Source organism: Sus scrofa, chromosome 12 (assembly GCF_054392235.1).
Source record: "Sus scrofa isolate SSC_HxYL_T2T_F1_AM1 chromosome 12, Sscrofa_HxYL_maternal_Yorkshire_Landrace_v2.0, whole genome shotgun sequence".
Lineage (NCBI taxonomy): Eukaryota > Metazoa > Chordata > Mammalia > Artiodactyla > Suidae > Sus > Sus scrofa.
Window position 1 is genome coordinate 17,826,673 of NC_139394.1, and position 26,548 is coordinate 17,853,220.

Consider the following 26,548-nt stretch of genomic DNA (forward strand, 5'->3'; position numbering starts at 1 on the left):
ACATTCTATGGCAAGTTGATGTCTTACTCATGTTTGTACCCCAGCCACTGCACTGTGCCTGAGACATAGTATGAGCTTTATGAATATACGGAGGATGATTCATGGAAAGGAACTACTGGACTAAGTCAGGTGAACTCTGGTGAGGCTAGAAATCAGTTCTAGTAGAACAAAGGAGAGGCTGGAGGACAAGTCACCCATACAGAACGCTGCACTGTAGATCGACTGTGCAAGTGGTCTAGCCTTAAAAGAAAAATAAGGTAGAAGTTAAAAGTGCAACAAGTTGGGAGTTCCCATTGCAGCACAGTGGAAACGAATCCGACTAGGAACCATGAGGTTTCAGGTTCGATTCCTGGCCTTGCTCAGTGGGTTAAGGATCTGGTATTGTGGTGAGCTGTGGTGTAGGTAAATGAAGATGCGGCTCCCGTGTGGATGTGGATGTGGCTGTGGCTGTGGTGTAGGCTGGCAGCTGTAGCTCTGATTCGACCCCTAGCCTGGGAACCTCCGTATGCCATGGGTGGAGCCCTAAAAAACAAACCAAAAAAAAGTGCAATAAGTTGGAGGGATGGAGTTTTCTTCTCCTTGGAGGAAGGTCTAAGCACGTATAAAGGTCTAAGAGACTGAGAGGCAGAAGAGAGATCCCCTGGACTTCAGTTTTCTTGTCTGCTCTACCCACCTCACAGGAATACTGTGAGGTCCAAAGAAGAACCGAAACATAAACATAAAAATTCTTTGCGAAAATCTGAAATTTCTACCCAGGCTCTGAAAGCTTCCAACTACTTATAGATAAGAATTTACAGTACAAGTCCAAGTATGACATTTAAGATTCTCCCGTGATCTGGCTCCAACTTTCCTTCTAATACTATTACTCCTCCAAGCTCCCTAAAGGGGCCACAGGAGATCATGTTCTTTCCCCCTGTTTGCCTTTGTTCAGGGTCTCCTCAGCCTCATTGCTCTCCACCAGGCCAATACAATTAACATTTATAGAGTGGGTAGTGTGTGCAAGACACTGTTAAAACTCTTGTTTTTCAGCTGCAACCTGTGGCATGTGGAAGTTCCCAGGCAAGAAACTGAACCTGTGCCACAGCAGTGACAACACTAGATCCTTAACCCGCTGGGCCACCAGGCAACTCCTAAACTCTGTTGATTTTTGAAGGCTCTTTTCATAGGCTATTTAGTCCTTGAATCCTTCCTGCTTTTCTCCAGATAACCAGTACTTTGTATTGGTTGTAGCGCTTATGCTACCTTATCATATAGCTTGAGGGCATGATGCCTCCCCCCCTTTTTTGTTGTTTTTTAGGGCTGCACCCATGGTATATGGAAGCTCCCAGGCTAGGGGTCGAATCCAAGCTGCAGCTGCTGGCCTACACCACAGCCACACCACCACCAGCTCTGAGCCACATCGTGACTTATGTCACAGCTTGCAGCAACGCCAGATCCTTAACCCACTGAGCGAGGCCAGGGATGGAACCCTCATCCTCATGGATACTAGCTGGGTTTTTAACCCACTGAGACACAAGGGGAACTCCAAGGGGCTATGTCTTACTTGTATTTCTCCTCCCAATATCTGTGCCTCTAATAGTAGGTGCTCATTAATAAATAAGCATTAGAATGTGAAAATGTTAGAGAAAGAATGTACATGGGTGGACAATCTCTTGGGACACAAAACTGGGTGGGACTAGGATACAGGAAAATAGAAGCATCAACTCGTCAAAGGAAAAGGAACATTTCCTCCCTTGGGAGGAACGGCAGATAAGCCTGGGAGGATGGAAACGGATAACGTCTACTTGGAGATGCCCAAGGGTCCAAATCCTTCATGTCCTAGCTTGATACACGGTAGCCACTCATTCATTGTGGGTTTATTAGATGGATAAATGTGGTGGGGGCGAGATAGGAGATGCTTGCACCAGAGGCTCCTGTGAAGAGAGACATCTCCAGTCACCCAACTAAACAGTATAAGGTAAATTCAAGCAGGAACCCTCCTAACCTTGCTCCGGCAAAGATGAGCTCTCCGTCCGCTGGCCACCGACCTTACTCTGAGGACCCCACGTCAGTACTCTATGAATGCCCTTGCCAATGCCTGATTCGATGCAGAAAAATAGCCTCCTGCCAAAACCTCTGGTTCCTCTCCCCCTACCTGAGGCACAACATTTGACTACACTTCGCCTTCTTCTTCAGGGCTCTTTTCTCGTTCCCCTTCTCCTTTCTCGCAGCCATCATCAGTAGGGCGCGTGTTGGGGCAGTCCCAGCCGGCAGGGGCGGGAGGGTCCTGCGACCGGAAGCCGGAAGGCGGAAGTGGGGCCGTGGGGACGTGTTCCGAGGAAGCCGGAGCGGGACCCGGCGGGCCCGGCAACATGGAGCCGCTGTACCAGCAAACGCACAAGTGAGGGATGCGTCGGGCACGGGCGGGGACGAAGCCAGGCTAGGCGAGGACTTCCCCCGCCCCACCCCTACCGCGGGCTGAGGCCTCAGGCGTCCGTCAGTATGGAGGCCCAGTCCTTCACCTGGGCGCTGTCGGGGGTCGGGCTCGGGGCGAGGGCAGCTCGGAAGTGTTCCATCTCTGGCTGGACGCCCAGGTCAGCGGCGGCCAGAGGGTCCGGCCTGGTGCTCGGGGACGTTGGGCCGAATGCTTCCTGAGAGTTTTGAGGCAGGGACTACTTGCCGGGTAGACTAGGTGAAGTGAAAGTAGCACCTACAGGTTGTAATATTTTGTCCGGTACCTGCCAACTCTGGTCCATATCGGTAGAGCTGGTGGGAAATCGGCCCCTGCACATAGGCGTTTACTGTTTAGTTGGAGAGTCAGGGCAGGTACGAAAAAAGATCTAACATTTGGTATGATCGGATGGCAGATGAATGAGCAGTACCAACCAGGATCTCCTAGAGCAGTTTGGAAGTTTCCATCACTGGACTAAAATCGTCAGAAAAAGTTTAATTAATAGCTCACTGCTCCTGAATGATGTCATTTCCTTCTCTTGGTTGACCCAAATCTTGTTGCTGCTACACCGTGATTTTTTTTCTTTTATTACGATTTTGGTTTATATTAAAGACCATATTTTTAGGATAGAAAGAATGCCCTATAGATAGCGTTCAGTATTATTACAGTACTTGTTATTCAGATCTGGTTAGAGACTATTTTTAAGGAAATTGAATTTTGGTTTAGCATCTCATAACTTAAATTCCTTGGTAGTGCCCTTTATTCATATTGTCCTGCATTTTTGGAACTTGTTGAGATATGTAGCTGAACATGGAAATAGAATCATACCTATCCTATTTTGGGGGAAGATTTTTTATGATTTATTTTTTTTTTATTGTGGTAAAACATACATAACATACAGCTTACCATTCAAAAGTTAACCGTTTAATTTTTAAATTATCAATATCATTTAATTTACCGTTTAAAATTGTAATCATTTCTGAGTGTACCATTTAGTGACATCAGGTATATTCACGATGTGTAACTGTCAACATTACCCATTTCTAGAACGTTTTCACTCTCCTAAAAAGAAACTTATTAAACAGTTCCTCCCTATTTCTCCCCAAGTCCCTGGGAGCCTGTTCTAGTTTCTGTTTCTGAATTGCCTATTCTGGATATCTCATATAAGTGGAATAATACAATATTTGTCCTTTGTGTCTAGCGTTTCATTTGACAGTGTTTCCAAGGTTCATCTGAGTCATAGCATGCATCAGAATATCGTTCTTTTTTGTGGCTGAATAATACTCTTCTGTGGATACACACACATACACCCCCCCACACACACCCACACACCCACACATAGTGTTTTGTAATCCATTCATCTATTAATGGTTTCCACCTTTTGACTATTGTGACTAATACTCCTGAGAATACTGGTGTACAAATAGCTGTTTGAGTCTCTGTTTTCAATTTTCCAGAGTGTGTACATATACCGATCCTATTTTAACAACTTTTTTACAACTTTTTAACAACTGTTTTAACAACTTTCAATTTTATGCTATAGTTTTGTGCTGATAAAAACTCATTAAGTCACACCCTTAGGGGCTGGAAAAGAAATAAAATGGGGATGTGCCTTCCTAATGAATTCACAACAAAAGAAATTCTTCAGAGCATTAGAATAAGAGGGATGATGATCCTCTTATTTCATTTTCTAAGTTTATATTTCGTTGAGTTACTGTGTCATTTTTTATTTTATTTTATTGAATAAGTGTTTGGTTTGGGAGAAGGAAAATATAGTGCCTAACTTTTAATAGTTTTGAATTGGTCTTACACTGGGGAGCCTTATTCTCTTTCATATAAAAATTATAGGAGACTTTAAAACCTAGATCTGTGAATCAGATGGAAAAGGAATGAAACAGGAAACTATGCTCATGTTACTAAGAAAGGGCAGGTTTTTTATAATAGCAAGGCATAGTGGACTGAGTAGTGCTTTGAAGTTAATCTGTGATGTACAGTCTCAGCTGGTTAATTTTGGTTAAAGAATGATGCTAGGGAGACCACAACCCAGTTTATTCTTAAGAATAATTTTGCTCACGGAGTCCCAGGCTGCCTGTTATCAGTGTAGCAGGTAGCTGATCAGAGTAAACCAGGAAGCTCAATAATTTGTAAATTTAGAGGAGGAACACTAATTAGTGTCCCAAACAAGATTCGTGAAGTGTAGATGAACTACTTAGCTCCGCAGGCCTCCAACAACCTCCCTCAGACTCTGTAGACCCTTGGACTCTATATCAGGGCTCGCTGACCTTTGCTGTCAAGAGCCAGATAGTAAATATTTTAGGCCTTGCAGGCCATACAGTCTCTGTGGCAGCTCTTCAACTCTGCTGTTAAAGTGTGCAAGCAACCATAAGATAGTATGTAAACAAATGGACGTGACTGTAGTCCAGTAAAACTTCGTTTACAAAAACAGACAACAGATGCGATTTGGCCAACCACTGCTAGGCCTACCATGCAGTCACTGGTTCATTCGGTGACTGTTTATTGAGCACCTCCTTTGTGTCAGGGCACCATTCTCAGTGCAGACAGCACAGCCCTACTGGGGAGTTTCTTTGTTCCGCGCTGCAGTGTATTCTGATCTGTCCCTTGCCCTCAAGGACTGAACCAGGATTGGAATCCTGGTTCTAGACCTCTTCACCTTGTTTCCCTCATCTACAAAATAAGAATGTTGAGCTGATTGCCCTGTAAGTTACCTTCCAGCTCCGTATTACTGGTGATTGAGTGTCTTTAAGAGGAAACGCAGAATCCTCCGTGCATCAGCAACTCACTTTTGCACTTACAGAAATTAATGACTGTAGCTGGATTGACACAGCAGTAGCTGAACACATTAATTTTACTGGAGCTTTGAACCCAGTAGTTATCTCTCGCCATAGCCCTGAAAGTACATTGGAATTATTCAACATTTGACTTAAAAGTTATATATCTTGAAAACTCGAATTACCTGAACAGTGTATGAAAAACAGAATAAACATTTCACCCTTAAATAATACTGCATTAGGATGAACTTGATAGAGGAGCAAGTGGCCAGGCTTCTATTTTTGAGATCCCAGTGCTTGTAAAGGTGCCCATATTTGTCCAGGATCATCCAGTCCCTGGCCCTTATTATCACTAGAGATTCTGATTCAATAGGTTTGGAGCACAAGAAGCTCTATTTTTAACAAGCTCTCCAGGTGATTTTGATGAACAGCTGGGTTTAAAGACTATTACCTTATCTCAAGACCAGTTTTTCCTCTTTTGATTTTGCCTTCTGATGAGAGGCTAAATATAGTAGAGGCAAAGTGGGTGAGGTGAAACGTGCCCGGATGGTTCCCGCTACTTTTAAGTAAAAACACCAAACTTTTGTCTGGTGCTGTAGTGGTTACACAAGCACTTTCATACTGCATTTGGACCTACAGCCCTTTAAATAGTTATGATTATCTGTACCCTGTTTTCTAGTTGAGGACACTGAGGCACCAAGGAGTTAAATGACTTAATTCAGTGCCCCTCATCTCCTGCATACAACCCAGATCTTTTAACTCCAAAACCTTGTTTCCTGCCCAAATTGGTCAGCGGCAGCACGGGTGCAGAGTGTGTGTATATGATGGGGTGTGGTAGTTCCATGGACTTTTAAAAAGCAATTCAGTGCTTATTTATTTATTTATATACATATTTTTTGCCATACCCGGAACATGCCAGGTCCCCAGGCCAAGGATTGAACCCATGCCACAACAGTGACCTGAGTCGCTGCAGTGACAACACCAGATCCTTAACCTCCTGTGCCACAAGGGAACTCTGAAATTCTGTTTTTATGTTTATTTTATTTTATTTTATTTTGCTTTTTTGGGCCGCACCCTCATGGTTCCTAGTCAGATTCGTTTTTGCTGTGCCACGATGGGAACCCCTGAAATTCTGTTTTTAAATTCTTCCTAGAAGTTTGGGATTAGCAGATGCAAACTGTTATATATAGGATGGATAAACAACAAGATCCTACTGTATAGCATAGGGAACTATATTCAATATCCTGTGATAATAGAAAAGAATATGAGAAAGTATGTGTGTGTGTATATATATATATATATATATATATGTCTAACTGAATCACTTTGTGGTACAGCAGAAATTAACACAACATGTAAATCAACTATACTTCAATAAAATTAAAAAAATAAAGTTCTTCCTAGATCTTTTTTAAAAAAAAATCAACATCAGTGACCCTTGCATACTTGCTGCTAGGGCTTTGCTTAGTTATGTTTTCACCCAGGCCCATCATGGACCCCATGCTAGACAGGGCTAGGACTTCTGATTTCTAGTATTCATACTCGCAAGTCATATTTGTGTATCAGCTGTTCCTTATGGGCTTCAAATGTGTTGTCTGAGTTCCCGGTTCAGTGTGAAACAGATTTGCCACTTGTCATCTAATAGTTCCCACCATGCCATTCATACTTGCTTTGTTGTTTTGCATTTATTTCCATTCAGGCATGACGTGTAGAGATTGGAATCACTTTTTTGGCGCTATCTTTTCTGATTCATTCAAAGCAAATAGAGATTGGATGGAAAAATCAGTGATGTTTCCCAGCAATTTAAAGTGTATCCATTTTAGCTTAGAAAATAGTAAGCACCGCCTGAAGAGTGGTTGTAGGGTTTTGTGGGTATTGGTGTCATCTCTCCTGCTGTCATCATAGAGTTTAAGAATTGAAAGGGACTGGCAAGATTGTCCATTTCAACTCAATTGGGTCAAGAAAATCCTTTGTGGAACCCAAGAGAGTTCATGTACTGTGTGTTTAAGCACGCCGGAGCTCTGTTTTTTCCCTTTGCTTACAGAGTTCATAATTGTTTTCACTTTTCCCCCCTTGTGCTGAGTTGAAATCTGGCATCTTAAAATTTGTACCTTTTGGTCATGGGTCTCCCTTAAGGAGCAACAACAGAAAACAGGCCCTTTCCTCTTTCTGTATATCATCTCTAGATATTTGAAGAGCACCAGCTGCCACATTTTAATTTAGTTTTGTTTTTCTTTTCTTAGAGGATTATTATTACTAGCTTTTTTTTTTTTTTTTTGTCTTTTTGCCATTTCTTGGGCCATTCCCTCGGCATATGGAGGTTCCCAGGCTAGGGGTCTAATCGGAGCTGTAGCTGCTGGCCTGTGCCACAGCCACAGCAACACCAGATCTGAGCCGTGTCTGCGACCCACACCATAGCTCACTGCAACGCTGGATCCTTAACCACTGAGCGAGGCCAGGGATCGAACCCACAACCTCATGGGTCCTAGTCAGATTCGTTAATCACTGAGCCTCGATGGGAACTCCTCACTAGCTCTTTTGACCATTCCTCTTCATAACTTGACTTCCAGCTCTTTCCCAGTCATCCTCCATTGGGGGAACCTTTAATTGGTAGAGAGAGTTCCTTTAGCAGATGGTTCCCAAAATTGAATGCCATTCTATATGTACATTTGACTTTTTAAGAAAAGTCCTAAGTCAAAATGGTTTTATCCCTGACAAATTTCATTGTGCTACTTCAGACTAAATGAAAAATGTTAATATTTATTTTGTTTTACAATATCCTAACCACTCACTGGAGTGCAGGGTCATATGCAAATTCAGAATCATAAGTTGATTCTTAAAAAATATTAAACATGAAGTTCCCATTGTGGCTTAGTGGTAACGAACCCGACTGGTATCCGTCCATGAGGATGAACGTTCGATCCCTGGCCTTGCTCAGTGGGTTAAGGATCTGGGGTTGCTGTGAGCTGTGGTGTAGGTCACAGATGTGACTTGGATCCCAAGTTGCTGTGGCTGTGGTGTAGGCCAGCAGCTGTAGCTCTGATTCAGTCCCTTGCCTGGGAACTTCCATGTGCTGTGGGTGAGGCCTGAAAAAGAAAATAAATAAATAGATAAATAATACTGAACAAAACAAAGAGCCAAAGGCAATTCTGTGGTGGAGCCTAGACATCTTCCCCAGGATCCTTTGGGTCTTGCCTGCCATGAATCTCTCACTCTTATAGTTTAAATATTTTCAGTCTAATGGGAGAAATGTTATGTCATAGTTCGGTTTTTTTTTTTACCATTTATTGGTGATAAACATAAAGTTTCAATTACCTTCCATGGGGAGAAAAAATTCCAGCATATACAATGAATGGAAGCGGGACTTAACTGGCAAGGCTGCCGTGCTCTTCATCGGACCATATGCAGGACCTCGCTGCACATGTGTCTGTGCACAGCAACACAACGTGTGATGTCATAGTTTTAATTTGCATTTTCCTGATTACCTGTAAAGTTGAGTGTCTCTTCATATATTTACTGACCATTTATGTTTCCATTTTTGTCAGTTGCCCTTTGCTTGTTTTAAAAATTGCTTTTTTTGGCTGTTCCTATTGATTTGTAGCAATTCTTTATATTCTGGACCTTAGTTTTTCCTTATCTGCTGCAGATAATCTTCCAGGCTCTGCTTGTCTTTTTATTTATTTATTTTTTTAAATTGTGTCTTTGGCGTAAAAATGTTTTTTGTTTTAATATAGTCAGATTTATTAGTCTTTTCTTTCTTGGTGGGAGGGTAGATTTTTTTTTTTTTGTCTTATTTAGGGAATCTTTCTTTAACCTGAAGTCGTAATATGCAGTCTTGTATTATCTTCAGAAAGTTTTAAAGCCCTGCTTTTTACATTTAGGCTTTAAAGCATCTTGAGTTTATCTTCCTGTATTACATGAGGTGTCTTTTGTCCAGATGCATAACAAACTGAACCATCAGCATTTATTGTAGTCCATTCTCTGCCCACTATCATTCAAAATTTACGTTATTGCTCACGTTCAGGCCTTCAGTAAAGTCCTAATTCTCTTTTCGGTCAGCATTGCCATCTTCTGTAGCTGTTTTCATGGTGACCCTAATCCAGATGTTGGTTTCTTCAGCTGCATTCCTCCATCTGCCTCTGTATCTCCGCATGCCTGCATCCTCAAGTATCCGGACCTGCCCACCTGAAGTAGCAGTCAGGTCTCTCAAGACTCTATTAGTGATTTCCAGTTGCCTCAGGTCTCAGCCAGGGGCACTCTGAGAGTCATCAGAGAGCTGTCCTGCTTCTTGGGCAATGGGTCATGTTTAGAGGCTGCAGGGAAGCCTTGGAAAAAACTAGAGGCAAGTTAAAACCAAATTTGGGTAAATTTGGGGTGACAGTTTGTGGTGTTCACGGTGGAGGATCGTTGCCGACTTTTCCCTCAAGGGTTGGAGATGGTGGAAGAGCTGACAGGCCCCTTTCACGTGGCCGTCACGTGGAGGGACCAGAGGCAACGGGAGATGATTGTTGGGGTCAGATAAACTGTAGTCCAAGGACTGATCATAGAGGACAGCTTGGAGGGCGGAGAGGGGGAACGTCACCTTGGCCAGGCCTGGGGACCTCTGGAGAGTGCTCTGGGGCCTGATATCCGGGACCAGGCTAGCAGTCCCGGCTGCGGTGTTGCATTTCCCAGTGAGATGGCCGTCGCCTTGTATTGCCAGGGAAAGATGTTTATCTAACAGGAGATCCCTGTCTTGCAGGACCTTCCTTGGACGGTTTCCTCCAGCCAACCACCCCATCCCCTTCTCCCCTCTGACCCCACTCTTTCGGGCAGGCCGGCCTGCTGGTCAGTAACCCAAGTGACATGCCTTGCAGGTCTTTTTGCCTGTCGTTTTCTCCAGCTCCTCCTTCACCAAATCATGCCTCCCTTCTTCAAAATGATGTTCAGAACGCCCTTCACCCACAGGGCTTCCCCAGCTTAGTCTTTTCTTCACCTGCCTTTGCGTCGCACTGCTGTGCGTAGCTCCTCAGCTTTCTCTTTGTTGACACTTCTGTGTGTTAGCAGTTCTCTTAAATCGTCTTGGAACTTTTCTTGTCTATCTGGCCTGTCGTTCCTAATTACACTGTTTCTCAAGGACAAGGATTATCTCTCGCCTGCCCTTTGACTCTCCCTAGTACAGACCAGTGCTCAGCACATTGGGTCAAAGAACAGAGGGTGGGATTGGCTGCGTCCAGATGGAGGTTTATCACTTGGTGTGTGACCTTGAACAAGTTACATAACCTTTCTGGGCTTCTGGATGTCTTATTTACAAAATAAGGATGATAATAGTACTTTCTTCCTAGGGTTATTGACTTAGCAGAATGTCTCAGATGTGGTAAGCACTCACTAAACGCTGCCTGTCAGGATTACTATTAATATTAATGTTCAGATATTAGAAACCATGCCAAAACATGTGACCTGAAGTGCCACATACAAATTTTACAGTTCAGCGATGCTGTCAATTTAAATCAGTTAGATGTTAGCATTAGAAAAATTGTCTTTCCTGGCTGAGGCGCTGTTGATTACTCCCGTCTCACTCATTTCCTCCCTCTTCCTTTGATAGGCAGGTCCACGAGATCCAGTCTCACATGGGACGCCTGGAGACGGCAGACAAGCAGTCTGTGCACCGTGAGTAATTAACTATGGAGACCAGAGTCCTTTCTCTGATGACACGGTGCTAATGGGCTGGGTTTCCTGACTGCGTTTCTGCCTCAGGGGCGTAATGATTCAGCGTGGAATGAGTTGTGTCGTTAGGGTGGACAGAAAAGCCCTGTGGCAAAGTCACTGATTTCCCTGATTGTGCCCTTTGAAAGCCCTCCAGTCTTATCCCCCATTACCCCTCCACTCAACCCGACATGGCCCTTTGGGAATGGAAGCACTTTCCTCCATCTGTCTTAATCTCATTACCTCGTCCGTAGAGGAATGTCGTCCATAAAAATCCAGAGATGTTTAACTGGAATCGGTCATTTCTTCTGAGCTGAGAGCTGTGGCTTTTTAGGAGGATTATTCGGAAACGAAGAACAATATTAATTAGTTTAGTTCCCACACCATGGTTTCTTTTGAGAAGCGTGCTGCTTTTTTGGAGGTTTTAGTTTCTTCTCTGTGGTGAGAAAAGGTCCTTTTTGCCAGTCGCTCCCCAGATACTGCTGGCCCCCCAGCCACTGTCTTCTCCACTCGGCTGTCGCCCAGCCCAGCTCTCCTGTTTTCTCAGCTCTCCTTTCCTCAGCTCCAGAGCACCTCTTCCCCTGCCCCTGTGCCCCACTTTGTTCTGGATGCTGCACGTTAGCTGTGGGCTCCCCTAGGAAGGTGACATTTCTGTCTCTACTGTCATTTCTTTCTTGGGCAAGAGGCAACCTGGATGCCTTTTTTTGGGCGCAGTTTAGTTCTGTCCAGGGGCTTTGTTTGCCTTCCCAGCAATCTCATTGGCACATGATTAGAAATGGAAAAGAGGTCCTTTTGACTGTTTATCAAGAGGAATAAGAAAAATGACTATATTTGTCATATCTTTACCTCTGTGGATTCTTTCCTGGGCCTTTCCATTTGATATTTGGTCATTTGGTCTATTTTGGGGATTCCAACATCAGTCTACACTTTTTTTTTTTTGTCTTGTCAGGGCTGCCCCTGCAGCATATGAAGGTTCCCAGGCTAAGGGTCAAATCGGAGCTATAGCTGCTGGCCTACACCACAGCCACAGCAACCAGATCAGAGCCACCACCTACGCCACAGCTTACGGCCATGCTGGATCCTTAACCCACTGAGCAAGTCCAGGGATTGAACCTGCGTCCTTGTGGATACTAGTCAGATTTGTTTCTGCTGAGCCAGGATGGGAACTCCAGTCTACCCATTCTTAAGAGAATTCTCCGTGTTTCATATACTAATGTTCCCTTTTGTGATTTTTTTAAACCTCATTATATTCTATAGGGAGTTCACTTGGCAGTCTTTTTACTAGATATTTATAGCCCATACCTGAGAATAATCTCAAAGGAAAAGAAGTCTCATTCTGGATCAGAAAATACTGCATTTTGCTTAAAATAGTTTTTTGGAAAATCTTTAAATGTTCATTTTATTTTCTAAAGGCAGGAAATTTATTTCTACAGATTTATGTTCAGCTTTTAAAAAATTGGCACCGTTATGGCATTAACAGCTATATATACATGTTTTTTTTTGAGAAACATTTACAAAGTCACTTAGTATAATTTGAATTTTTCCCTATCATCATTAGTGTATGCGTTTTTCTCCTTTTGAAGTACCTATTTTTGAGTTTATTGGTTTATTGGAAAAAAGATATGTTTGCTTTATCATTCTAATTTAAGTTCACAATCTCTTTTCCAGCAATTATTCTTTTTTCTCTTTTGTGCAGTAGTAGAAAACGAAATCCAAGCAAGCATAGACCAGATATTCAGCCATCTAGAGCGTCTGGAGATTTTGTCCAGCAAGGAGCCCCCTAACAAAAGACAGAATGCCAAACTGTGAGTGCTCTGATGCCCCAGGTCCATCATGGCAGGCCTTTGGACAATTCTGAGAAATCCGTTTACACATTGAAAATCTGAGACTATGCAAAGATAAAGTCCCGTAAAGAGCACAGTTCTGTTTGAGTGGTACTACCTCAGAATAAAAAGCCTGTGTTGTTCAACACAGGGAATACAGCCAATATTTATCATAACTGAAAATGGAGTAAAACCTGTAAAAATGGTGAGTCACCATATTGTGCAGCTGTACCTTATATAATACTGTACATCGACTATCCTTCAATTTAAAATAAAAGGCCTGTGAGGTTAGTGGCTCAGAAGCCTTGCATCTCCTTTCCTCATTGGTGTCGTTTTGAGATTTTCCCCCAGTACTATTTTTCTGACCAGACCCATGGCCGCTTGGAACCTAATGCCGCCAGGGAGTTGCACTCCGCTCTTTAGTTCCTCCTACATTCTTGGGTTGAAATATCTTGCTCTTAATCACTCCAGTCAGTCTTTTTATAATGAAATGCTGATCTAATGTTTGATACACCTCCATGAAATTAAAATGAAACCACTCTCACCACCTCCACCCCCAGCCCCTACTCCCAAAAGTTTTCTGAAACTTCACTGATGCTTTACTCCCAAGATGCCCTTGGGCTTCTCCCAGGAGAGCGATATAATCCCTGGAAGGTCAGGAAGAGGTCATCGAACCTGCTTCGTGTCACCTGTTCCCTGACATGCATCCAGAATCAGAGCACGGCAGATATTTAAGTAAAGCTGCTGGAATCTCAAGTACTGCAACCCTGCTTCTTTACTTTCAATATCATTGATCAAAATCAGATTGTTGAGCAGGGGTAGGGGGTGGGCGGGTGGATAGCATGGAGGGCTGTAGAGGGAAGTAAGGCAGTGTCTTCTTTCCTGAAGACAAAGTCTGGCCCCCTCCCACTGCTGCTCTGGGCTCCTGCAGTTTAATCTCTCTATCCATTCCAGTCGTGTTGACCAGTTAAAGTATGACGTCCAGCACCTGCAGACTGCCCTCAGAAACTTCCAGCAGCGACGATACACAAGGGAGCAGCAAGAGAGACAGCGAGAGGAGCTTCTGTCCCGCACCTTCACCACAAATGTAAGCCAGGTGCTTGGGCAGGGTCTGCAGGAGCCCAGGGCTCAGAGTGGGGTCCTTTCAGGGGGTGTCTGAAGCAGACTGATCGGACAGGAGGAGAGCAACCGGAAGGGACAGTGACTGTGCATTGCCACAGAGACTAGACCTAAACAGGGAATGCCTTTTTCTAACACAAAAACCGAAAGAGGAAGCAGTTAAATTGAGGGAACAGGCAGGATGAAAATTACCTGGTTTGACTGGTTCGATGCAGAGAGGTGGACGTTCACATGGTGGAAACGTTTTTCTGCTCAGATCGAGACAGATGATTAGAACTTAAGACTATTTGTAGTGAGGGCAGCCTTTCAAAGCTGCCTTCAGGCAGTTGCCATTGTGCTATGTATGTGTGTGGTTCCAGTGTCAGATGCAGTAAAATGTTTTTGCCCCTAGTCTGAGCAGCAATTTGGAGGAATTTGTTAACAGATACTTTGCTGTAGAGGGATTGCTTGACTCGAGCCCGTTTGAAAGTGGCCTGTTGCTTTTGCATGTTTGATTTCTTTGCACACCACTGTCCCTCTCCTTTGGTCTTAATAGAATCATTTCCTCCACATGGCTGAGAATATACTGGCCTTTTTGTGTCCTGCATGATGTATTCCACCAAATTAAATGGGTTTTAAGGGTTTGTTTGTTTGTTTATTTGCTTTTGCCTTTACAGAGAGGTTCATTTCCTCAAGAGGTCTTACCTTTCTGAGCCTGTCATTAGAAATCATATCGATTCCCACTTTGCAGATGTTTAACTCTGTTTGCTGTATCCACACTTGCAGTAAATTCCCCAAAGGGCTTCAGCATATGCTTACATAGTTTTTTTTCTCTAGCATAGGCTGTCAGGTAACAATGATTAACAATTCAGAAGTTCAGTGAAGATGTGTTGGTGGTATAGTGGTAAGCCTAGCCACCTTTCAGTGTGTGACACACTGAAAGGTGTTGTGTAGGCTTTTTTTGTTTTTTCTTTTTAGGGCTACATGTGTGGCATGTGAAGTTCCTAGGCTAGGGGTCACATTGGAGCTGCAGCTGCAGCTCTACACCGTAGCCACAGCCATGCAGGACCCGAGCTGCATCTGTGACCTATACCACAGCTCACGGTAATGCTGGATACTTAACCCACTGAATGAGGTCAGGGGTGGAACTGCATCCTCCTGGATACTAGTCACGTTCGTTACTGCTGAGCCACAGTGGGAACACCTTTGATAGCTATGGCATTGGTTACTCAGGCCTTTTTAGGCAGGGATGATCCTTCAAGAGTTATTTTGTTTCTTGCCAGCCTGGTGTGACACTATTCAGAAGACTGGCTGAATGAACTTCTTGGTCTTTTTATCATCTGGAGCTATGCCTCTCATTTTTCTGAGAGGTATCAGCCCATCAAGCTATACCTTTTCAGATGGGAGGGTAAAAAAGATTGGTATATAAAAGGCATTCAGTAAATGTGTGTCAGATAAATAAAAATAAGTCTCTGATGTAAACACTGGAGTCTTGACTCGCTGATCATCTGCTTAAGCAGAACACTATTTAAGGTGTGAGAGTAAAGTGTGTTTAAAAAAACATGACTCCCACCTATGAGAAGTCTCTCATGTTCACAGGGGTGTTGAAAACATACACATGAAAAATGCTTATGAACTTGAGCAGCAAAGACAAGGTGGTTTCACTTCTTCATGATGATGGGAAGTGGTAAAAACAGCGCTGCTTAGCAGAAGAATGTGCGATGGTCAGGAGGTAGGAAAGAGGGCAGTGCCACGGCTGGTCGTGACCTGCGTCTGTGTCCTTTGCACATATGCTGTGTACATAGAGCCCTGGGATTGGTCTTGGTGTTCGTCCCTGCAGGACGGTGAAGAGGGCAGCGCTGTTCTCAACACTGGGGTTTGTCCCTCACTGGACATCTTACCAGCTCTGCGTGGTCTTGGACAAGTCGTTCCACCTTTCTAGGCTTCTATTTCTCCCTTTAAAATGTGGGCGATATCATAATGACCACATGCTGCGGAGGACTGAGTGAGCTTGGGGTAAAGAGCATGCAGAGTGGAAAGCACTTGATCAGCACTAGCTGCTTCTCCCTTCATTTCTTTGCAGACTTTTCTTCCCCGCTCAAGCGCATAGTCCCACTCTGAACACCTTTAGGCCTTTAGTAGAAAACACGGTCTCTTCTCTCCTTGGTCACTTTGCCTAATCAGAGGGGAAAACTGTAGACAGAAGAGCCAGAGGACAGCAGCAAACCTTTAACACTGCATCGAGGGGAAGCCAAGTAAAGGAACATGGAGAGTAAGCGAGGTCAGGGAGGGGTCAGAGGAAGCATTTAGCAGAAGCCGAGCAAGTTCTTCATAGACTTTTTGTGGAGTTCCCTGGTGGCCGAGTCGGTTAAGGATCTGGCATTGTCACTGCTGTGGCGTGAGTTTGTTCCCTGGCCCTGGAATTTCCGCATGCTGTGGGCACGACCAAAAAAACTTTCTTTTCCTAAGTGGGGAAGTGATACAGAGGCAGAGGTGAATAAGACTTGTGTGGTGGAACTCCCTGGGAGAGTGAGCAGTCTGGGGAAAGGTCTTCCTCCAAGTGGACAGATCCGCCCCAGATCTTGCTGTGCTTTTTCTTCTCTGTTAGGTTCCTCTGATTCTTGTACCATTCCCTCTGGCTGCCCTTCCTTCTTGGCCTTGACCAAAAGGCAGAGCAGTCAGGCACAGCGGGACCCCAGGAGCTGACCAGCAAGCAACGTTAATCAAGTGCCTGCATTTCTTTCACAGGACTCTGACACCACCATACCAATGGATGAATCACTGCAGTTTAACTCCTCCCTCCAGAAAATTCACCACGGCATGGATGACCTCATTGGAGGCGGGCACAGTATTCTGGAGGGACTGAGGGCCCAGAGACTGACCTTGAAGGTGGGGGCCCTTTGGGGGGACAGGGAGAAGGCCTTCTGCCTTGGCTTCAGTGTGGGGCCTGTGTTTGCATTTTGATCACATATCCTTAAATGGTGGTAGTGTGATGGTGACACAGAGCCTTTGAGTTTGGGATCCTTTCTGTTGGGATTGAATTACTGTGCATCCAAAAGTAAGTTCCCTTTGCCAGTAGGTATTTCTTATGTTTGCAGTGAGCCATGATGTGGCATCTCTTGGTGTCTAGGTCTTCCATTTCCTGGATTTAACATAAAAGTGTCTGCTGCTGTGAAAGGAAGCAATAGTGGACTGAGAAAGTCTGTTGTAGACTCCACTTAGAAACTCTGTTACATGTCTCATTCTCTGTCAGGTATTTTTCCTTTATGGCCCCTGCCGTGGACTGTCTTACAGCCAAGACCTTTTGGTTTTTGGTTTTTGTTTTTTTGTCTTTTTTGCCATTCCTTGGGCCGCTCCTGCAGCATATGGAGGTTCCCAGGCCAGGGGTCCCATCGGAGCTGTAGCTGTCGGCCTACGCCAGAACCACAGCAACGAGGGATCCGAGCCACGTCTGCAACCTCCACCACAGCTCACAGCAACGCCGGATCCTTAACCCACTGAGCAAGGCCAGGGATCAAACCCGCAACCTCATGGTTCCTAGTTGGATTCGTTAACCACTGAGCCACGACGGGAACTCCCAGCCAAGACCTTTTTGTACTGCAGTGACTGAGGCCCCAGGGCAGGGTCTGAGGGCCGTGCTGGTTGACTAGCCGCAGACGGCTTCTAGAGCAGGTAATCCTCAGTGTCTCTTCCTCTCTGTTTAGTAACAGGTATTCCTCGAAGCCCTGCCCCATTGGCTGGGACTCAAACCCCCTGGGAGTGGCTTACAGAAACATTACACAGGCTCTGATGTCAGTCATGATGTTGCAGCCTCAGCCCTTTTCCTGTATCAACCCTGATGGATAATGGGGTGTGGGCTGTGCTTATTATCAGGGTGTGGTCCCCTGTGAACGAAGCACTCCCAGCCACGGAGCTGTGAGAAGCAGTCACTCGGAAGCATGAGCTTTATCTTAGTTTTTTTTGGCCCACGTTGAGGCTGTCAGCTCCGAGGGACCTCAGTAGGTTTCTGAGCAGCCCCTGCCGTCTTTACCAGGGAGAAGGTCAGGCGAGCCATGAGTGACACTTATCTCTTGCTGATGGCCGCAGTGCTTCAGATGGTCTGGAAGCGTGGGCTCTGACAGCTCCCTGGGTGCCCCCCCTTTGAGAGCGGCCACCTGCAGGAATCTAAACTGATACACAGTGATTAAGCCTCTCTTTCTTTAGAAAACTGCTGGCCTCCTTCCCATATCTCAGAAAAACAGTCAAAGCCTTTGAGGACGAGACTCACCCTGTCACACTCCCCTCGGCCCGGTGGGGGCAGAGCTTATTGTTAAAGCAAATGTCAGCTTCCTACAAGTCTGCTCTCCTGAGGAGTCCAGGCAACTTCTGCCCCAACACCGCCCCCAGAGGTGAAGTGTTGGGAGACCCGGTGGGCAGCCGGAGTTGGGATGAGCGGGTTCTAATTCAGTTCCCTTTCCTCTGCGCACCCGTTGCTCCGGTCTTGGTCCCTTGACTCCCTCCTCCTGCCTCTCCCCTCACTTCTGTCAGGGAAGTTTCTGCCTAAAACTATCAGAGAGGAACATGGGAGGAGTATGAAGGAGTGAGGCTTTGATCTGGGGAAATTTGTGGTGCAAAGTGAATACAGTTTGTGAAGTTTGTGTTAATTTTCAGGTGATTTTAGAAGCTCGATACTTGAACGTCATAGGCTGATGAAACAAACTGCACTTGCAGAGCTAGGCAGACCCTTTAGCGAGAGTCTAATATTTACCGTCGCTGTTGTAGGGACAACGTGGCTCTCGGCTCCTCTGGCAGAGAGGAGGTTTGACCCGAGAGATCCTCTCCTTGAGGCGTGTTAACCGCTGTCTGTGCAGAACGTGGGTCTTGAGCTGCTGTGCATGACGCCTCGTGTTGTTGCCACCTCTCAGCTGCTCGTTACTGGGTTGTTCATTTAAAGAATGGATGTGGGACATTAGGTTAGGTGCCTTCAGATCAGCGCAGTGGGTGATGTGTGTGTAAGTTGGGGTCTGCCCAGCACTCGTTTATATTTGTTACTTCATGCGAAATTGTGCTGAAAAGTGAAAATGAGAAAGCAGAGAGGAAGGGCTGCTTGGGTGGTTTGTGCTGTTGGTTTAGGAATTAAATACCCTTTTGTTTTGGGTGGTGGGTGGTGACAGTCATATAATGGGTTTTAGGTCTTTGTGTTAGTGTCTGCCAGTTGTGTTTCTGTGGTTCCATCTTTTTTTTTTTTTTTTCTTCTTTTTATGGCTGTACCTGTGGCATATGGAAGTTCCTAGGCTAGGGGTCGAATTGGAGCTGCAACTGCCAGCCTATGCCACAGCCACAGCAATACTGGATCTGAGCTGCATCTGCACCCTATGCCACAGCTTGCAGCATTGCTGGATCCTTAACCCACTAAAGGCCAGGGATTGAATCCGCATCCTTGTGGAGACAAGTGTCTGGTTCTTAACCCACTGAGCTACTACAGGAACTCCTGTGGTTTCATCTTGCCCGCTTCAAACCCTCTTGTGAACGTAGACACAGACCCTGAGGTTTCTACTCTATGAAGTGTGGGAGCTGATAGCAAGCATTTTAGAGACAGGGAGCAGAGACAAAGTTGTTTTGTTTTTTTTGTTTGTTTGTTTTTTTTGGGGGGGGGACTGTGCCTGTGTCATGTGGAAGTTCCTGGGCCAGGGAGTGAACCTGTACCATACAAGTAATCAGAGCCGCAGCAGTGACAATGCCAGATCCTTAACATTCTCAGCCACTAAGGAACTCCCGAAAAAGGGATTTTTGTTTTTGTTACTCAAAAAATGGTTTTTTGGCTTTTTTTGTCTTTTTAGGACCACACCCACGGCATATGGAAGTTCCCAGGCTAGGGATCGAATTGGAGCTGTAGCTGCCGGCCTACACCACAGTTCACGGCAGTGCCAGATCCTTGACCCACTGAGTGAGGCCAGGGATCAAACCCGAATCCTCATGGATCCCTAGTCAGGTTCGTTACCACTGAGCCACAACAGGAACTCCTGAAGAAGGTTTTTTGATGTTGCCTTTTTTAAAATAAAAATGTTTTAATTTGAAACTTTTTAATGGGGGTATAATGTACATACAGTGAGGTATACAGATCTTAATTTGTACAGTCATTGAATTTTGACAAATGCATGCACACGTCTGTGTAACTCACACTTCTATCAAGACACGGACCATCTTCATCACCCCGAAAGCTCCCTTGTGCCCTTTCCCTGTCAGGAAGGCCCTGCCCCCTCCTCCTTCCCAGGCAACCACTCTTCTAATTTATTTCACCATATATTAGTTTTGACTATTATTGAACTTGGTAGAAATGTATTCATATCACTCTTTTGTGTGTGGTTCCTTCCTCTTAGGAATGTTTTCCATGTTGTCACATGGAGTAATCAGGCCCTTTTTATTGCCCGGCAGTATCCCATTATGCATGTGACAAATTGTTACTCCATCCTCTGGTTGATATATACCTGGATTGTGTCCAGTTTGGGCACACTTTTCTATTCTAGAAGCTTTATTGTAGTTTTAGCTTTTATGTGTAATTCTATGATCCTTTTCTAATTACTTTGTATGTATAACGTGAGTCAGAGATCATTTTTTAGCATATATATGGATGTACATGTATGTGTGAGTATATGATACATGTATGTGATACTGTGATACTCTATAGGTCATTGTTTCCCCACCGTCTTTGTGGAAAAGGCTGCCCTTCCCCCTTGCTTTGCTCTGGGCCCTTGACCGGAAGGCACATGGCCATCTGAACGTGACCTGCTTCTGGTGGCTGCTGCTCTTTTTGGACGCTTCAGGCATGACCAAGAGAATGTCTGTTGGTAAAGCCCCATCTCAGGATGCCGTTCGCCCACCCTTGGCAGAGCGAGCTGACCTCTGTTCTCCTTTCTCTTCTCTGCCGCAGGGGACGCAGAAGAAGATCCTCGACATCGCCAACATGCTGGGCTTGTCCAACACGGTGATGCGGCTCATTGAGAAGCGGGCTTTCCAGGACAAGTACTTCATGATCGGTGGGATGCTGCTCACCTGTGTGGTCATGTTCCTCGCGGTGCAGTACCTGACCTGAGCCAGCCGGGCCCAGCGGCTCGACCGGGCTCCTGCTGCGGGAGAGCGTGTGTGAGTGTGTGCGCGAGAGAGGAGGGGGGCCCAGGGGCTGCCTGGCGAAGCGTTTGCCCGTCTTAACTGTGACGACCGCTCGGAAATAATTGTGATTTGTAACCTGGCGGGGGATTCAGACCTGCTCTCTTTTCTGTGACGTCTCGGAGGGGAAGCTCCTGCTACCCAGATGCGCGGTGCTTAGGAAATGAATGGAGTACCTGTTCTCTCTCTCTCTCCCTCTTCCCCCCCCCCTCGCTGTCACTCTCACTGGGGGAGGAAGCGATGGAAGGGTAAAGGAGGGAAAGGGGAGGAAGAGAATGGCTTTGCTGGTTTTGTCCTCAGAGCAGCGGTGTGCCCGGGAGGCAAAGAGAGGAGGGGGAAGAGGCCTTCTTTTCCTGCAGCTGGTATAGTGGTGGACTCACTTGCTCCTGCTCCTAGCCCTCCCGTCTCCAAAACATGACCCTCGGATGACTGACTGCTACCCCCGAAGCAGCCACCTAGAGGAAACAGGCATTGGTGCTGTTGCTGACAGCGAGTAAGATTTTCCACATTACAGTTGTTGGGTGTTTCTCCTTTCTGAAGTGAGGCCGCTGTTACTCCCCGGGAGTGGTCAGTCTTAAGACTGGAGACCCTGGTCACCATTTTTTTTTTTCCCAGTAGTTAATAGAATGATTGGTTTTTATGGTTCCGAGACCGCAGCCCCGGCTTTGGTGGGCTTTTGCCCCTTAGGTAGCAGCTGTGGGCAAAGGTTAGTGATTTGTCCATTACGGTCTCATCTCTAGTTTTAGCATCTCTAGTTAATAATTAATTAATTAAGGGCTCTCTTCCTTTCCTTGAAATATATTAGCAACTGCCAGCCAATCCCCCGTTCTGCCTAGCCAGTATGGGCTGATACCACCCTAGAGACGTATGTCCCTGGTGTGTATGTCCTTGTGAGACTTTTCAGGGACCAGGACCTTTTTCCTTCTCTGACCAACCCTGGATTAAGGCTGTACCAATATGTGGTGTATTGTGGAGTTTATTGTAAAGCCAGTCTGTTTAAAGAGACTAGTCACTGAGAGTACCAGAAAGACCTGGTTAGCAGATTTTTTTCATCTGTCACAGGCCCTACCAGCCCTAGGCTCAGTAATCTAGTGGCAGGACATAAAGTGACACTCAGAATTCCCCAGAGGAACTGTAAACCTGGTCAGTATTAAGCCCTCCTTTGATTGTCTTGCCCTGCCGACTCCCAGTCTTGGTTTCCTGTCCTTTGAGCTGTCTCCGTTGTCTTTCCCTTTTCTCTGCGTGTGCTCTGCCATCTCCCGTATTTACCTCCCACCTCTCTCTGTAGCAGTGTTGGTCTTTTCGGGCACGTCTGTGACATTGATGCTTTTCGGGGAAATGTTTCTTAATTGTCACATATTTTTAACGTGCATTTCCTGAGTGCTGATTTCATACTTTTGGTGGGATCTCCATTGCTCCTACTCATCTGGGCTAAACAGGGGCCCCATGGGTTTCCGAGGAAAGAAGAGGACTCTGTGACCCCTTCACAGAAGGACTGAGGGCCCTGCAGGAGTGAAAACTGGCCTGGTGGGTAGACAGAGGGGTGGAAGCATCAAAACCCGGCTCTGACTTTGGGAGGCCCAGTTTGAAATATCCCCCACACCCAGCACCCCTGCCACCCCAGGGACCCAGCTCAGGTCTTTCCTGTCCGTAAGATGGGTTTTTAAACTGTGTAGTCTTGGCTGGGAGCCTGGGCACCCGAGGACTCCGCCAGCCAGCACACTTTGGAAGAAGATGTGCAAGGAGCAGAAGAGCCATTTGGACTTGAACTCTGGGGAGGCAGAAACTCCCCCACCCTCTGCTCTCTGTTGGCTGATGTGACATCTGTTTGTAATGTACACGAGTGTATTTCCACACTTGCCTTTACAGCGATTTTTGGCCTTGATGAACCAGAAGTCAGACCTTCATGCTGCACTGTCAGAGCCATTTTCCCTACTTTGTAATAAAAATCAAGGAGGCAGTTTGTGGGTCTTTACCACCCAAGGCTAAGGAACAGCAGCCACAGTATGTCTGGAGACCCTGGGGCACCCCTCCTGTCACCATGTGATCACCTTTCCTTCCCCTTGTTGGCCTTCAGTTGTCTTGGGCTGGTCTTAGGTGCTTCTGTGTCCATAGTCCTGTGTATAGGGAAGGGTCCAGGCCGGGGAGGGAGCGCCCTCTAGAGGAGATGGGGTGAATTCTTAGGTGGAGCTGGTGCAAGAATCTCCAGGCGCAGCCTGTGCCACCTTGTGCAGGATTTTGGTGTGCCTGTTGTGTTTGAAGACAGGTGGATTGACAGGGAGCCTGGGAATAGCTTCCTTATGTTTACTCCAGGTGTGACCACCTTAAGAAAAGTCAAACTCAAAGACCAAAGAAGGAGGAGGGTCTTGATCTTTACAGAAGGCTTCACTGCTGGGTTTTTTCCCCTAAGTCCTTTTGCCTGATGAATTCAGATGGGTTTGACGCACAAATTTGGCTTTACACCCATTGTTTTTGAAACACATCAGTTGAATAAAGTTGCGGCTTATTTTATTTAGAAAAGTATATTTTTATAAAGAATTAGACATTCATCGTTAACGACTAATGACCCCTTTTTTACATTTTCAGGCCAGAGATTCTCAAACACTGTTCTGAGACCAGGGGTGGGGCTGACTGACTGACTGACTGGGAAGCAGCTGGGAAACATTTAAAAAAGTATATATTCCTCCAGCCTACCCCAGACCTTCTGAATTAGAGGTTTTTGTTTTTTTTTTGTCTTTTTGCTATTTCTTGGGCCGCTCCCGTGGCATATGGAGGTTCCCAGGCTAGAGGTCGAATCGGAGCTGTAGCCACCGGCCTACGCCAGAGCCACAGCAACGCAGGATCCGAGCCGCGTCTGCAACCTACACCACAGCTCACGGCAACCCCGGATCGTTAACCCACTGAGCAAGGGCAGGGACCGAACCCATAACCTCATGGTTCCTAGTCAGATTCGTTAACCACTGCACCACGACAGGAACGAATTAGAGTATTTTTTACGTCTCTAAGGTAATTCTGATTTGTGTCTTGTAGGCAGAGGCTTTTGTCTTAGCCAAAGATGATAGCATTTGAAAACATGTGGAACTCAGTGTATATGAGTGAAGAGAAAACTTAACAGTTCCAAAATACACTCTTAATTTGATTATATCTTATTCCAGAAATGATTTGAGGAGACTTAGAGGAAATAACTAAGAGCGTGAAATAGAAAGACGTGAGGACCAAGAAGAAAAAGTCAGAGTAGAATGTCAGAACCCAGAAAAAGACACATGCAGGTCGTGAAGCCCCACAGAGATGCCCTGGGGAGTCCCTGATTTGGCCTGGAGCCCCAGGAGCCAGAGTGGAGAGAGAGGCACATGATCCTTTATTGTCGGTTGAAGAGTAGGCTGTCTTATTTGCTCAGAGGAGAGCCCAGACCTTGACTACTGCTAGCCTGTGTGTGGCTCTTTCTAGAAGTCAAGAATGGTCCTTTTCCCAAGATATCCCTCTCATCCTCCCAAACCCTCTGAGTTAGGTTGTGTGTTTATTTCCATTGTGCAGGTGAAGAGCCTGAGCTTTAGTGACTTTCCCAAGGCCTCATAGCCGCATAACCCAGGTCATAACCACTGCACCACCCTGCCTGCCTCCTGTGCTCAGGACGAGATGCAGGGGAGCAAGGCAGCCCGCCAGAATTGGGTAGAGGGCTGTAATGCATTTGTTGCACCTTTCATGGCAGGTTCTCTGCTCTAAAATACTTGCCTAATTGAAAGGGGGAGAGAGGATTTAAGGAGGAGCCTCTGGGAGTGGGGAATGGGAGCTGTACTCAGGTCCTGCCACTAGGGAGCGACATAACCCTTTCTGGCTGGTCGGCCCATGCCTCGGCTCTGCCTCTGGCCTGGTGTACTTGGAAGAGGTGGAAACAGTTGCAGGTTTGGTTTGCTTCCTTTCAGATCCAGAAGTTCCCTTCTGAGCAGTAGCTTCAGGGTATGGCCAGAACCACCCTCCCCGCCCCCTTCACTCATGCTGCAGGCAAGCATTGGAACACGGTTTCCTGTGTGGTATCGATCGGTTCCTTCTCCCTTTTTGTGACCTTTCACGTCGTGTGGCCCATGGGAGAGAAGGGAGGTGGGATGGCGGCGAGGGGACTCTGCGTGTCCTTGGCCCGCTCAGGTGCAGTTGGTTAAGTCCCCACCGTAGACCCTCCTCTCTGAGCAGTCCCTCCCGCCTCATCCCCACGTCCCTCTAGCAGAGGGGTCTCAGCCATGGCTCGACATCAGGATCCCCTCCAGGCTTTGAAAGAGCCCCATGTGTGGCTATTACCCTAATCCGTTCTGATTTAATTGGGATGCAGCCTGGATGGTGGAGGTTTTAAGGGACGTCCAGGTGTTTGTAACGTGTGGATGAGGATGAGAGACTGTTCCAGCACAAGCGCCTTCTACCCAGGACAAGGCCGCCCTGCAGACGTCCCTCGGCCACACCAAGGGAGCCACTGCTCTAGACCAGCCGGGGATTATTTAATTCTCCCGTGTGCTTTGGGAAGAAGGTCCTTCTTGGCCAGGGGCCCACCTCATTGATGCCTCTGTGTCTGCTGAGGACAGCACCATAGTGTGACAGGCCAGCCTGTCACTGCCACCTCCAGTGGCACCTCCCAGCCCTGCCCAGCTCTCCTTCCTCCCGAGACTGCTTAGCCTTCTGGGAACATGCTGTGATGCTCTTTTGCATATCAGCGTCTTTGTTTCCTCTGGGATGTGTCCCAGACACCCCCACAATCCCATGTCACCTCTAAGAGACACCCTCCCCCCCAACCTACCTCCAGTGCTACACATTTCCTGGGGAATGGTGGTTGCTGAGGAGTCCTCGCTGCGGGGACCTCTGTGCATCCTGCGTGTGCAGCAGGCGTTGGTTCTGCAGCTGTCAGGCCAGCGGCCTGTAGCGGGGCACTGGGGGACCCCAGCGCATGCAGATGACAGACTTCTGAGACATGGAGGCCATGGTTCAGCTGAGCTGGTGTGGCCAGGCCTGGAGGAAGCCACCAGCCTGTGCTCATGGGCCCTCAGCAGCAGTGATGATAAATATAAAGGGAGGAGGGGGCATGGAAGGAAAAAGGTGCCAACCAGGACTGTTTGGGGAGAGACAAGGAGGGCAACTAATGTGTCCTGGCTTTAAAGCTGAAAGTCCTAAATCCTGGTAACCTGCTTCGGCTGGAATAAACCAGGATTGTTGGTCACCCTGCTTACGCTAAAACCTAAGACACCGGTGACTGATAGAAGAAATCCAGGAAGAGGGGACTGTGGCCTCGGAGCCTGTCCCTCTGACCTAGCAATTCTCTTGGTGGGGTCTCCCCAGCCCCTCCTCATGAAGAGCCCACACAAGCTCCACCAGGCCCTCCTTGGCAGGGAAGCTCTTAGTACACAGGGCATATGCCTGGCATCGTGTTAACCGTTTTAGGGCAGACGGGGGTTGGGAGCGACCTCTGCCCTCGGCAGCTGGCAGTCATTAAAGAGGAAGTGGCAGCAGTAAAAGCCCTGAGTCTAGGATGCAGGCACCTGCTTTCGAATCCCAGCTCTGCTGGCGGCAGCCACATGGCCGGCACCTCTCTGAAC

General features: G+C 46.5%; 2 protein-coding genes across 35 annotated transcripts in view; one reads left to right on the forward strand and one right to left on the reverse strand.

Annotated features, from left to right (window-relative positions):
• The window catches only part of LOC102167870 (proto-oncogene Wnt-3), a 139,044-nt gene extending 136,774 nt beyond the window's left edge, over positions 1–2,270 (reverse strand). For 28 of the 32 annotated variants that reach the window (XR_014821033.1, XR_014821030.1, XR_014821028.1 and 25 more), the window contains exon 1: positions 1,985–2,042. The gene's annotated coding sequence lies outside the window, so the exon portion shown is untranslated. Of the gene's footprint in view, positions 1–1,984; positions 2,043–2,134 lie in introns of those variants that run through there. The other 4 variants (XR_014821037.1, XR_014821035.1, XR_014821039.1 and 1 more) reach the window with 1 other exon arrangement.
• Positions 2,271–2,300: 30 nt separating this feature from the next.
• On the forward strand, positions 2,301–23,492 carry GOSR2 (golgi SNAP receptor complex member 2). Of its 3 annotated transcripts, none has more exons than XM_084984211.1 (6): positions 2,301–2,573; positions 10,805–10,869; positions 12,602–12,710; positions 13,683–13,815; positions 16,575–16,715; positions 20,737–23,492. In XM_084984211.1, the coding sequence occupies exons 1-6, from the start codon at positions 2,482–2,484 to the stop codon at positions 20,896–20,898; spliced, it is 702 nt and encodes a 233-aa protein (XP_084840337.1). In that variant the 5' UTR covers positions 2,301–2,481; the 3' UTR covers positions 20,899–23,492. The 3 variants fall into 3 exon arrangements, with proteins under 3 accessions (XP_084840337.1, XP_003131364.1, XP_020922487.1); XM_003131316.7 differs by having other exon boundaries at positions 2,301–2,380; XM_021066828.2 differs by lacking the exon at positions 16,575–16,715 and having other exon boundaries at positions 2,301–2,380.
• The last annotated feature ends 3,056 nt before the right edge of the window (positions 23,493–26,548 follow it).

Excerpts from the sequence above, each read along its gene's own strand:
- GOSR2 (XM_084984211.1), top strand. The coding sequence starts at position 2,482 with ATGGAGGCCCAGTCCTTCACCTGGGCGCTGTCGGGGGTCGGGCTCGGG. Across the intron at positions 10,870-12,601 it reads AGACAAGCAGTCTGTGCACC|TAGTAGAAAACGAAATCCAA; the intron begins GTGAGTAATTAA and ends TCTTTTGTGCAG. Across the intron at positions 16,716-20,736 it reads CCCAGAGACTGACCTTGAAG|GGGACGCAGAAGAAGATCCT; the intron begins GTGGGGGCCCTT and ends TCTCTGCCGCAG.